The 14,385-nt window shown below is 40.0% G+C and overlaps 1 protein-coding gene across 1 annotated transcript; it reads right to left on the bottom strand.

The window, feature by feature from the left end:
- Window positions 1-13,973: 13,973 nt before the first annotated feature.
- Window positions 13,974-14,384, bottom strand: BHLHE22 (basic helix-loop-helix family member e22; the record flags this gene model as incomplete). The annotated part of the gene is made up of 1 exon (XM_024742623.1): window positions 13,974-14,384. A coding segment is annotated over one exon (411 nt), but the record flags the coding sequence as incomplete, so codon positions are not given.
- Window position 14,385: the final 1 nt, after the last annotated feature.

The raw sequence follows: 14,385 nt of genomic DNA, 5'->3' as shown, positions 1-14,385 counted from the left end.
TTGACACTGTGGGATTTTTTTAAAGTCACAAATTCTTCTCTAATATGTAAGAATACACTTTATGTACTAATGGAAATTTGTGCTAGAAATGGACACAGTCTAACAAATTCCAAGTTCTCAGAGAAGAAGGAAATTAAATTTCCATGAGATACACTGGATGAAAATGTTCCCTTCAAGTATAATATCAATAATATCTATATTGCCAGGGTACGTTTGCATTAAATGAGTTTTGCAGTAGATTAAATGCTTCAACTTCACTTCAATATTTAATCATCCATAAATGTTCTTTATTACTTTGTATACTGTGGCTCCATAGAACAAAATTTCTTGTTATATAAGGCCACTCATGTTCAAGTGAGACACTGATAAGATTTATCAGTGTAAGAACACACAAAAACCTATTATATATTCAGCAATTGCCCTAGACATTAGTATTAGGTTTATTGTAGGAGTAAATATTGAGCTCAGTACAGGGCTGATTGTAGCATTTGACTCCAGTGTAAACTATAAGGGTTATGCCAGTATTGGAATTAACTTTCCTAAATGTTTCCATTTACACCAACTGAGAAATTAGATAGCAGTATTTGTTCTTGACGCCTCACCTCTTGGACTTGGAGTTTATTTGTATTATTTGAATTACAGCATTATGTAATACAGTATAATTCCATATGCCACAATGCAGCATAGTATGGAGGATTCAAAGATTGCTGGCATCAGATTGCCAAGTGATCGTCTGGCATCCTACCTAACTGCTGAGGCCGTATATAAACAGGCAAAGCAGGTAATTAAACCCAGTTAATTCATGCTGCATTCTTTGGAACTTCTGATATTTTGGAAATGTGCTATTGTTTTTGAAAAGGAAATTGATTTTAAAAATAACAGTATAAAATACTTAACCATACTTAGTAACTAAATAGATTTTCTAGCATTTATTTTCTCCTTCCTGAAGTCCATACTCTAAGTGCACCTTAGTGAAGGTCTACCGGTCTAAACTTTGTTTTTGCCGGATTGAAGATGTTTTCCTTTTTGCCCTCATTCCTGAAAGGTGATTTCGCTAGATGCACAAGTCTAGATTGACAGTGATTTCCTCACAGGGCTTTGAGGATATCTCATGTTCTGAAGAGGTTAGCCTTTATTCGGTTTAATTATTCAGTAGGTAGTCTGCCTCTCGGACAGCTTTAACGTGCTCTCCTTGTCTTTGATGTTCTTAGTTTCTGTTTATCATGCTTGCATGTCATGGTGTCTTTCATGAAGTGTAGAATGTTCACAATCATTATCTCTTTGAGTATTTCCTCCCTCAGGCTCTGTATCTCTCTCTGTACTCCATGTTGTTTGACTTTTTTGCCTCGTATTTTCTGCCTCTAATTTACATTCTCGGTAATTTCTTTGGATCTTTAGATTTCTCTGCCAGTTTATTCTCCTCTTTAACCCATCCATCGAGTTTGTTTCTTCCTTCTTTTTATTTTAACCTCAAGTTCATAGGACTGAGTGATCACATGCCTTATGCCCCTTAGTTCATGGTACACAATTATAATTGGCCCAAACAAGGCCCTCTGGCTTTATTTACTCATTCTATTTTATCGCTAATGGCCACCATTATACCCCTCCCCATCAGAGGCAAAAAGTCTGTGTTTGGTGTGTATCTTTTTATTTGTATGTGTTTTTATAAAACATATGTTATTATCTTGGGTGCATATGTGTTTAACTTTCATAAATGTATATTATATAAATCATTATTCTTCTTAATGTTTAACTACACTCTATATTTTTAAAGATATATCCGTATTACTTTATGTATATTTAATCTGTTGCTTCTAACTGCTGTATAGTAACCCATTATGTGCACCCACCATGTTTTAATGCTCTATTTACCCAGTGTTGGAAACTGTGTTGGTGGGACGTTAATTTGGGGGGAGAGGCCAAAGGAGAACCTAGACGTCCTCCCACTACTGTGTGCTCCACCCTCCAGCCTGAGCTGCAAACCCTGTCATCAGCAGCCTCACCACACGCGCACATACACACACGCGCTCGCACACACGCACGCACACGCACTCACACACGCGTGCGTGGATGCGTGCACACGCGCGTGCAGACACGCGCACACATACACATGCACACACACGCGTGCACAGACGCGCGCGCACACATGGACGTGTGCGCACGCCCACATGCACGCGCGCACACACTGACGCGTGCACACGCCCACATGCACACACGCACATACAGGCACGCACACACGCGTGCCCCCACACACACAGGCCGTGTCAGCCTTCATTCTCTGAGATGTTCCAGACTTGTGTTCCATTCTGTACCTGGTATTTCCACATCATCAGTGTTTTGTGGGTCTGATTCTGTAGTTTGCTTTTCTTTTAACTCTGCCTCAGGATGGCTTGTTTACTGGGCCCATGTTCCTTGGAATTTTATCTCTGGACATTTTTTTAAGACCTGAGTTTAAAGTTCACACCTCCAGAGAGAATTTGTGTTTGCTTTTGTCTGACTGCTGGTGTTACTATCAACTTCAGATCACTTTACATTTTCAACTTGAGTATTTTGAAAGGGGATTGGGAACAACATAGATAGTGTGGGTTCTAGCCCTACATCAGCCAGACTGCAACCCTATGAGTAGGAATAGACAGGAGAGACTTTCTGGGGTTTTTTTCCCCTTTACCCAAAGTCAAGGCTGAGACAGGCAAGTATACCCACAGTCCTTCTCTGTGGAGCAAGGTTTCTTTCTAAGTCACTTACTGAAGGTGCTGTCTCTGCAAATTCTTGGCTTTGTGTACAGGTCTTGGATTACATGCACGCACACACACACACACACACACATACACACACACATGCCCCGCTTGGGCCCCAAGCTTTATCTTCTGCCTGCCACAAAGTATAGCCCATTCGTTTTGTACTAGGACATCTATTCCACCATGTTGCCTGAAGTGGAAGCTTCCAGATTCTTAAATTCATCTTAGTAGTACACTTTTGTGCTGCTACAGCAGAGGGAGCACAGAAAAGTATTCCATTCTAATTTCTGCTTGATTTATAGCGAAAGGAATTTAGAGTACAAGTATTATGTAAAATATTACATAAAAGCAATGGGTGGTAGAACCAAAACAAGAGAGTCTTGTGACAGGCTTAAATCTGGTAATTAAAGATTGTTTATAAATAGAATAAATGTCATGGAGAAATAAGTTAAAAGACATGGATTCTAGCTATGACATAACTGGTTTGTTTTCATCAACAAGTCACTTTGCCTCTCAGTGCTTCAGTTTCCATATTTGCAAAATAAAAATATTAAGGCCTTTTGACACCAGGGTTCATTATGAGGACTGAACACAGTAAGATGTGCAAACTTACTTTGAAAAGTGTAATGCAATATACAAACTTAAAGTTGTAAAAGTGATACTTTGACAGTGTTGTGCCTTTTAAAAACTGTTCTTTTGTATTTGTTAAAGGGAACCATTTTTTGTCATTAGTTAATTCATTATTCATTTATTCAGTCAAACACTTATTGAGCATTTCCTCTATCCGAGATGTGGTGCTATGCACTGGATTACCCTTCTTCAAGAACACATAATTTATTAGAGAACACAATACATACCCAACTAATTTATTATAAATGTAGTTGTAATAAATCATCTCCTTAAAACTATTTTAAAATTCTGATTCATCACCAGTTCTAACGAAACTTCCATCACTCATTCCAAATTAATGTTCTGTAATGAGAAATTACTGTGAGCCTAATTACATACAATAAAACATATATATCAAGTATTGTGATTATATGTTAAAAATAACGAAAACCAAATACAATCATTGAGGCTTCAGAATTTTTTAAAAGCTGTATTTTACATATAGTGAAAACTCATCTTTTCATTTTTAAGCCTCTTCTAAATTTCAAATGAAAGAAAATGAATAACTAAAAATATTATTTTATATCAATGACCAACAGTAATGAAGCATTCAGTTAGCAAACGCTAAATGCTCTGAAGATATTCAGGGAAAAGCTATTTATCACTGAGTAAGGAATGCTGATAAGCCACCTATTCGGGGACTTTTATCTGCCTCGTTTGGCTTTCGTGGCGTACTTCATTATATTTTCTCCATTTTCTCATTAACTTTTGGGTCACAAGTGTGAGGCAGAGGAGCTTCTATACTCAAAATTTGCATGATTCTGTTTATTTTCTCATGAAAAATAATTTGGGTAGCATTTCCTGTAAGCTACTTCTTCAAATTTAACCATGGAATCTTAAAAACAATTTCAAAGGTCAAAGCACAAAAACTATCTAGACTTTGATCTTCGTATAAAACAATGTCAATAATTATAAAACAAGAATTATAGGCCCTGAGAATGTACACTGCTTTAATCTATTAAACTTGCCAATATTGCAAACCATTATGTACTTGAACTGCATTATTAGGTATTCATATTCACATACTCGATTAGGAAAAAGTTAGCAAGCCAAGATTTAGTTCCCTGTAGCATTATTTTAAATTACAGTGGATGATCACATAAAGCTCTCTAATGTTTCTCTAAAGCAATTATTACTTAGTCTAATTCACATTGTTCATCTAAATCAGTGATCATTGACGATGGAACTTTTTTGCTTAAATGTTTACTTTGTTTATAATATCTTGAGTAAGATAAATTTAATTCGTGAAAATCTCTCCTGAACAATTTTTTAAAGGAGGTAATTTGGCAATACTTACATTTTAAAATATTTTTTAAGCAGAGGAGTGCTGTATATTAAAAAAAAATTGTCCTGAATGTTTGTTTAATACTCTTTTGATTTTAAAATGGTATATAGGTGGATTTATGAGGAAGCAGATTATCTTGAAAAGTCCTTAGGTAAGAAATGCAAGTACTTTGTAACTCAATTAATGTTGCTTTTTAAATTTACAACAAGCCAATAAATTAACTTTTAAAGCACAAGTGAATGACTGTGTCCCCTTATTTCCCTACTAGGAGCATGTTGGGTGACAGAAGATTTGATTACAAATAGTAAATTATTTGGGAAATAATTTTGCTGTCTGAAGATCCCCAAATCCCCATCTCCCACTGACACATACATATACCTATATTTTTATTTTCTCATACTTTCGATAAAAGTACATTAATTGTTATATTCAGAATATGTTTCAATGTATTTTCACTTAGTTATTTATGTGGGAAATAAAAACAGATCCAAGTAATATCAGTGACTAATAAGTTTTGAAACAAGTTTATTTTAACCAGGCTGACCTTGCTAGGCTGTAGTTCTTAATAATAGCTATTATTCTGTGGAGAGATGTATAAGAACAACAAGAATGGGAGAGAGATTCCATTTCTTTCCACATAAGAGAGATGTGGTCTTCGTCTTCTGCAGATCACTTTACCACAGATAATGAATGAGGCTGAGTAATATTTGGACACTATTCTTTGTATTCATAGAGCTGAAATGCAAGCTGTAAATAAAACATAACACAGAACATGCTGTTGGTGAAGTGTGGCTTCTTCAGTAACTGTACATACAGCATTTTACTGGGACACTTAGCTTTTCTAAGAAACACTCCATTAATGTTTTAAAGATCGCGCTAGACTCAAAGTGTTCCTGTTCATTTGAACTAGGCAGTTCAGTATTGCTGAACACTTAGTGTAAATTATGTCATTAAATGGACAATCTATGAAATAATTATCTTTGCATTCAATTTTACTCTAAAAAACACTTACTGAGTAAACAATAATTTTGCAGAACTGTCTGGCATTATCCATGGTCATGTGAGTAATAATGTGCATTTTCTATTGAGGATATAGTTGAATAGAAAAAAAATAGTGGCTATGCTGGTAATTGTAAGTGTGCTTGATATAGTTTTTGTTAATTTTTTGAGGTATAGTTTATGTTCTTAATTCCTAAATGTATTCATTTTTATAAGGAGAGACATGATATACTCCAGACTACCTAGAAAGTAAATTTAGAGATAGACTCATGAGGTATTTCACTTCCCTTACAACTTACAAGTTTTGTGCTTATAGGAGAAACTAGGGCAATAGAAGTAACAGGTAAACGTAGTAATACCTAATGATTTATCGTTGAGTCAAATTAACACACTTATAAAGCACATATTAGCTGGAGATTCTTATCTGTTTGCCAGAGAACATTTATTTCATGTAACTTTTATTTCTAAGAACTAACCATTAAAGTTAACATATATGTCATTATTACCTGACAACCCACATTTTTAAGTAAGTGATTTTGTCTTTCATGTTCAAATTACTGTTTAAATGAAGTATACTTTCATTCTATAACTTCTAAGAACTGGCCAGTATATTTAAAATTTTATAAATGCCTTTGTTTTATACTTTAAATGGAATAGTTTTTAAAGTATTTGAAATCACTTTTGAAGTTTTTTAATCTAGAAGCATACAGGAAGTAGTACTTTCTCCATGTTTTAAAGTTCAGTATTTTTTAACTTTATTTTAAACTAATTTTAGACTTACAAGAAAAGCTATAAAAATGGTATTCATTTTTAAAGAAGAAAGTCCTCAGACTAAACAATGCTTGTCAAAAGTTAAACTAAACAGTGATCATAGGACTTAGCCAGTTGCAGATCTTAGTTAATCCTTGACCTTTGGAGATGTTTATCCACAATAACTTCCCAATAGGGCAATACACAGGAAGTAACACCTGAGTGGCAGAGATAATTTGCGTGTGTTCCACCCAGATCCTCCATAGTCCAAATCAGTATTTTGTTTTCATAAAAACACAATTTTCTAAGTTTTAAAAAGAGCTTACTTTGTTGAATAATTCCAGATTTTACTTAATTACACTCTTTTGAGAAATCTACACTTTAAAGATATATATGCCTGATGCTTCTGTAAAAGAAAATTAAGTTATTCCCTGCCCCTGCGCCCCGATACATTCATAGATTTAATAGATAGATTTCCTTTCCTCTTTCATGGCTTTTCATGTTTCTGTGGAGGCCTGGTTAAGAAAATCTTTTTCTGTTTTTTTTTTTTCATGGAAGTCTCAAATGGAGGGGACAGGCTCAGCTTAGCATCTGAATTTTGACCACAGCTCTGCAGAAAGAGACTGTGCATGGCAAATGTTGCTGCACTTGCTTCAACAGACAGTGCATGATTTAATGTTTTAACCAGTTGGGTACATAATCTGACCCTCTCACATAATAAGAAATTATTTGTCTTCCATTTTCAGAGAGGAGATAAAGATATTTGACACAAATCCTTACACCAAGTTCTTCAGTAATTACCAGAGCAGAGTAAATGCATAAAATGAGGTTAGGCCATGAAGCATTTTTATGTTTAAAACTAAATTCTCATCTCTAAACATCCCTATTAACATAGCAGATTTGAGTGGCAACCATCCTCCTAATATAATATGAAATCTTTAAGATTGGGAAGCATTGGTAAATAATGGGTCCTTTAAATAGCCCTGAACTTTATTCTAAAACGTGTAAAGAGAAATAATAATTGCTTTATATAACCACTGATACCATTTTAGCATTTGATGAAGATGTTCATTTATGGTTAGTTAGCAGTTTATGGTTGTCATTAGTTTTTCAGTTTGGGCCACATTAGAAATCTATTTTTCTTTTTTCTTTTAATCTGAGACAATTATATAAAGATATGGTTATGTTTTATCTAGAATGTATCATTCTAGTATCACATTTCAAATTATTCACAGATCGTAGTTCTTCTATGTGCATATATGAATTTAAAAATACAGCAATAAAGTGCTTGAAACAGATCATAAATTTGCTTCATCTTTTATTGCATCTCTGAATCAGGTTGAGAAGACAAGGGCAACTATGGTCTTTGGGAAAGAATTAACTCTTTCCCAAGCTGGGAAGGAAAACGATATCACCTTGTGACTAATAAAAGCCAACTCCCCATCTGAGCATCCTGGTGACTTCTAAGATAGGCTTGTCCATGATCTATTGGGGGCTGGAGGGCTGGTAACCGCAAAACCCTCTTTCCCTTTGCAGTCTAACCTTCCCAGCCCAGTAATTTCTCTTCCAGAGCTCTCTAATCTGTATTTCTATATCGTCGGAATTCGGGAACACAAGGGAGAGGAAAGAAAGAAAAGTCCCACAGGCACATGCACACGCACTCAGGGGGACCTGATAGTTCTGCAATAGTCCACAGTCTCCTGGATTATGTTAAGACGAGTCATTTAGAAAAAGTGATAGAATTTAACCAAAATCGAGCCTCAAGGAAAGCGAGCACACTTTCTTTGCCTTGCTAGGAAGCGATGAGCTCTTTGGGGCTTAAAATTGGGACGCCTTCACAGAATTCCCGGGATTGGCTCGGCTGCGGGGTGCTTCTTACAAGCCTGTCACCTGCAGGTGAACTCTCCAGGCCACGGGGGTCAGGGGACAACCCCATCCTAGTGCCTCCCCTCGAAAGACAGTTTGAGGCAGAGCCCCCGAAGTTCGCGTTCTGTCCCTAGGCACTTAGAGGTTCAAGGGCCTTGCGCCCTGCAGAAGGGGCCCAGGACGTCAGTGCAGGGGACGGACCAGGAGAAGGGGTGCTCTGCGGCTGCGGATCCCGAGTCCCTCCCGGGGCGCAGCCTGAGCAAAGCAGCGCGGTGGGCACTCGTGTTGTGGACGTCGTTCTGTCTGCAACCCTGGGCTGGCAGGCTGGCCTGTGGGAAAAGCCGCCCCCTCCTTCCTCCTGCCCTCCCGGGTCCCAGCACAAACACTGGCCCTGGCCCTGGGGCGAAACAGACACCTGGCTATTTTGCACAGTCTACAGAACCCTGGTTCTTGTAAACATTCATCAACCGATTCGAAGAGCCAGAGAGATCCGGCGGGGAGAGGAAAAGACTCTTACCCTGAGAATTGTTTTTACCCTTAAGTTGCTGTCTCCTAGTTTTCCCTCCCGTTTCCTTCGACTGTGCCCAATGTCTGATGTAAAAGGCCAGCTTTAAATCAACCCGCAGCTCATTGGCTTGGCGGATCCAGGGGCATCCAAGTTATAAGCGCCAACGCAGACCTTGAAGGAGACGGGCTCATGTATTTTGCCCACACAACAAAAAATGTTAATTGATGTAAAGTTGCTTGGCATGTGATTAATTCAGCCTGACCTGCATTTTAATTAAAAGAATACTTCTCTTTCTGACGTTTGTTTTGCAATTTAATTCTGTTTAGAGGCAGCACCGTATAGTGGGCCCTCCCCATCCCTCACTTCCCCATTGAATCGCATTTTCATGAAAGCTTTTACCAAGGAGCCTCTCCCGACCAGGATTCATCACCTCCCTCCTTCCACCGGCACACGTTCGGGTCTCCGCTCTGCCGCTCCGCCCGGCAGAGCCGCCACTGTGTGCTGCGAGCCGGGAAGTGAACTCTCATCATTATTTTTCAAAGTCTGGGAAGTGTATTATCCTTTTTCCTAGTGGTAATTAGTTACCATAGCATCTAATACGTAAATGTGCCCAGAGCACACCATTAACAGTTAAACGGAGGATTCAATTTAACACATGATTATATCTTTCATAAGTCATTACATTGGAAAAGTCAATGCCACTCTTGCTGGAGCAATCTCAGGGTCCCGGGCGCGTAGAAGGTTGGGTTTCGGCATCCGGGCCGTGAGCGCGGAGACGGGAACCCTGTGGAGCCTTGGCCCTCCCTAGAGAGCTGTTGGCAGGAAGGATGGGTGCCGGGTGCCACAGGAGGGAGCGGAATTTAAGCTCAACACAGGGTCTTGGAGGGGATGCCCAGCTACTGAGAGTGGAGAGCGCATTGCTGAGCGCGCGCTCACGCACACGCGCGCACGCGCGCACACACACACACACACACACACACACACACACACACACAGGCACCACGGGGAGGGAGGAGGGGTAACTAGTGAGCTCTTCGAAGGTGATCATTTGCTGGTCCTGTAGGAGTCCACGAAAAGCCTCAACGCGCTTCATTCCTGTAGGTACCCCATGTCAAGCTGGAGATGAGACCTAAATGGGAATTCGAAATTAGAGAAGGAAATTGAAATTAGACAGAAGTTAGAGAAGGAAACCGGTGGAATAAAAGCCCAGGTGGGACTCTGGCTCCTCGCTCGGCCTCCTCTGCCCAGTGTCAGTTTCCTAAGAAACCTGAGCAGCGGGGATCGTCCCCTGCTCCCAGGACAAACGCCCCAAAGCGCGGTGGACGAAGGCTCTGGGGCTGACCGAGGTTCTCTGGCAGACGCCGCAGTTTTAGGGGCCAGAATTTCTGTTTTGGCCCAAGGGCACTTCAGCAAGACCACACTGATCCCCTGGTATTCAGTCACCCAGTCCCGAAGTACATGATGCACACTGGAAGGACATTTTGGGGCCCACAAGTGTGTGGGCCAACTTTCCATACTGGGCTGAAATCCAGGAGTCCAGGGGCCCCGGAAAGCGGCCGGGGGTTTTGCCGGGTGTGGGAAGAATTTTCTCTTCAATCATGGGTTTCCTTCCCTAAAATCTGCTGCTAATGAAAGTTTGGAAACATTGGGGTTAGCGCAGGGAAAGCCGCCTAAGTAAACCACCGAAAAGTCCTCCCCTGCCCATTTTAGATGTCCCACATTTATTCCTAGAACCCAACGCTGGTCAGCTCCTGGATTTGGAAAGAGAATTAATTTGTCTGAAATTATCAAAATGAAAATAAATAGTATTAACCCTGCTACTTTGAACAATTATACATATTTGTCTGACATTCCGATTTATTCTCAACATCCTCTCCTTTCCCCGACCCCCAATCATTTCCAGTCTCCTTCAGGACTAAGGGCTGGAGACTGAGTAATTAAAGGGTGAAAGGAGGGTGAGCTTTCCTTTTTCTCCTGAAGTTCAAGATTTGTTATTTGTACTATTTCTAATACTAGTTGAACAGCACAGAGGTTACAGAGGGAATACATCAAGGAGGCCTTCTTAATAATGAGAAATATTAAGCAGTCGAATCTTGCAGCGAATGTGTCCCCTACAATGTTAACATGCAAAAAGAAAAAAAAAACAATTCGACTGATGGCGGCTGTGGTTAATTCCTAATCAGAATGGTGGACAGCAGGGCCAGAACAATACAAACTAATGGCTGTGTTGCTGATCACTTTACCCCTTGATTAAAGGCACCCAATTATGGCGCAGAACAGTGTCATAATTATGTTTCTTAATCACATCCAGGAGGTTTAATTGCCTTAACGATGTGTTTCATTAAATGAATTTAGGTATTATAGTAGACAGTTTTCATACACAGTTGTTTTCAAATTAACATAATATTAGACATCGTCATGGAAATTGTTTTAATAATCATAATTAGACGCACCCAGGCTTTGTCTGGTAAATGCTGAGAGACGGGTCTCCTCCTGCCTGGGGGCTGCCCTGGTCTCTTCCCTCCCTCTACTCCCACTCCCAGACTGGGAGGGCTTCAGCTTCAAGGCCCTTTGCTGTTACATTTTCTGAAAAGTTACAGGTTCTGATTAATCTTTTTTGATGGCAAGTGGAGCAGAAAATACCCTCCCTCACCCCCCACTAAGTTTGATGGCATTTAGGGATATCATTATGGGCTGAGGCTACACAGACCAAAACGCATTTAGCAAACTGCCTACAGAGGAAACACTATAACTTCACCATCACCGTCTCTTTAACCTCCACCACAATAAAAATCAAACCTTCTAAATTTGAGGGCATTATTAAAGTCCAAATACAAGCCTATACAGACATTCTTTAATAGAATCAACGCCCAACCCAATCCAAACATACTCCCTTACAAATCTCATTAACAAGCAACACTAGAACATTTTAAAAATCTCTATGGGCATTGTTTACGCATATAATTCAACCTGGTTGATTCTTCTGTCACAAAAAAAAAAAAAGCAGGGGAAGAAGCCACAATACAATCCATCCTCAGAGAATCCAAATCCATTGCTTTTCCTTGGCTTTTAGGAAGTTGGAGATGGAAATTTTGATAAAAACTCTTTAAGAAACTTTACCCTCTCTGATGGGCCCGGTCATGGTAGTTAACAATGCCATACAGAGTGGGAGAAGAATTCCAGGGAGGGCAGGGCCTTCAAAGTTCGTGCCAGCAAACAGGAGCTCTGGACCTCCTCTGGGTCTCACCACTGACCCCATTTATCAATCCTCCAATGACCAGGCCCAGCCATCGTCCTTTAACAAGTAAACAAGTGAACTAGGGCTGCTCCTAATTGTGTATCCCTGACAAAACTTTAGTTCCACCTTCTCTGAAACTCCTTTCTTTTTTGTTACCTTTCAAGCAAAGAGTAACACAGAAGAGAGGTGATTGCTCCCTCCACAAAGCACAGCATAATGAAATGTTTGATCAAAATATTTTAATAAAGATTCTCTCTGACATAGATACACATACAAATGGTTGTACATAGCTGTCATAGTCTGATTGACCTATTTAATATATATATCATTCTTTACACATCCAAAACCCGCCAATAGATCCATCATAGCTCCCCACTCACCATCCAACCTGACAAACTGAATTAGTATTATCTGCAAGGAGTGGAAAATAGCAGGACTCCATTTTTAAAAAAGGTTTTCTTGATTTTCGTAGGATAGAAAGGCAGGCAAACAGCCATGCAAACTAAAACTGAAAGCTCGCTTTGGGTAAATAGCTTCTTGCTCTTCCTTAGTTTTATTTTATTTCTTTTAAAAATTTTTTTAGAAAAATAACAAAGGATTTCACACCATAGGCAAATCAAACCAGTCTTTCAACTTAAATAATTCTCCACAGTTAAAATAACTTATATATGTATACATATATTAAAAGCAATTAAATTAGACCTTTTAAAAATGCACAGCACAGCCTGGAAAAATATTTGCTTAGCATGTTCTTACTTATAGGATCTATTGCTGTGATGTCTTTCCTTTTTAGAATGCAAAGGAGTCCCCTTTCAAAAAAAGAGATCAATTCATTCATCAATTAAGAATACACCTTTCCTGTAATTTTTGGACTGAAGCAATTTATTAAAGCTCAATTTAAATACAGGGATGATGCAGCTGAAGATATCCAGGTGACCTTTGATAAACCTAAGCAGCTCAGATACATCAATATGTCTCTTCATACTTGTTGGCAAATAAACCCTTTTAAACACTTGGCACACAATATAAGTTAATCTATAAAACAGAATTTTAGAGGCATTAAAAAAAAATCTGCACATAAGACCCCATGACCTTAACACAGGATAAATACTGTTGATGTGGAAGGGTCATTGAAGAATAACAAATAAATACCATGAATCGTTAATACATCATTGCAGAGTGGAAAGTAACAAGGTGCACATAAATATTTTTAAATGCAATTCTTTCAGCCACAGTCAGTTTTTTTTTTTTAATATCACTCTTGCCAAAACTTTTGAGCATTTTCACAGGATTAAAGTTCAGAGACAATAAAAAATACAAGTCTTTCATAGCAACGTGTCTCTTCCTGTTTTTGTTTTTCTTTTCTTCATTTAAATAAATCTACATTTCAAGTTTTTCTCCTGGCTCAGAATCAAAATTTATTTTCAAGTGCCCTTTCTGATTTGTCTGAATGAATATTCCGTGCCACAAGCCAACCAACCCCGGACGACTCCTCTCCCCCTCAGCACTGGCCAAATTCACAATTATTAGTAGGATAACTATTTTGCCACGTAATACTCTCCACGCTTAATAACACCTACTTCTCAACTTATTTTTTACCCTTAAAGGAAAACTCTGCTTCCTCGCGGTCTAGGCTGCCACCAAAGTTGCCACTTTTCCGAGAAAAAAAGACATCCATACTCTATCCCAACTCCACCTCCCTCCTCCCTCCCTCCCCACCCCGAAGACCGAGATTCTGGGGATGTCGAGGCCAGAAGTCCCGTTTGTCTCTGATAGTTCTCCGCAGTTCTCGCCTCTGCTTTGTTTTCTCTGCAACTGTTTCACGACTACGAGAGGACCAAATAAAGGGGGGTGGGGAGCAGCTTTTCACTCTCCTCTAGCTTTGGGGTCGGTCTTATGTTTTTCGGGGGTGGGGGGTGTTTAAGGCTTCTCCGTGCACTGTTTGCAGAGGCTGGAGGAGACGCTATTGAACAGGGCGCACTTCTCCGGGCAGGAGGCGGCCGGGGGCAGCCCGGCGCTGAACGGGTAGCCGGCAGCCTGCTCGTAGGCGCCGAGCGCCGGGTGCAGGGCAGCGGCCGCCGCCGCCGCCGCCGCGGAGCTGGGCAGGGAGGCGGCCGAGATGGCCTGGCCCTGGTTGAGGTAGGCGACGAGGCGCCGCATCTCCTCCAGGGCCTGCGCCTGCATGAGGATGTAGTTCTTGGCGAGCAGCAGCGTAGCGATCTTGGAGAGCTTCCGCACCGAGGGGCTGTGCGCGTAGGGGATCACCGCGCGCAGCTCGTCCAGCGCGTCGTTCAGGTCGTGCATCCGCCGGCGCTCCCGGGCGTTGATGTTG

Source organism: Neophocaena asiaeorientalis, unplaced genomic scaffold (genome assembly GCF_003031525.2).
Source record: "Neophocaena asiaeorientalis asiaeorientalis breed wild unplaced genomic scaffold, Neophocaena_asiaeorientalis_V1.1 scaffold226, whole genome shotgun sequence".
NCBI classification, from domain to species: Eukaryota; Metazoa; Chordata; class Mammalia; order Artiodactyla; family Phocoenidae; genus Neophocaena; species Neophocaena asiaeorientalis.
The sequence above is the reverse complement of the archived record's forward strand: the minus strand, read 5'-3'. Positions and strand labels throughout refer to the sequence as shown.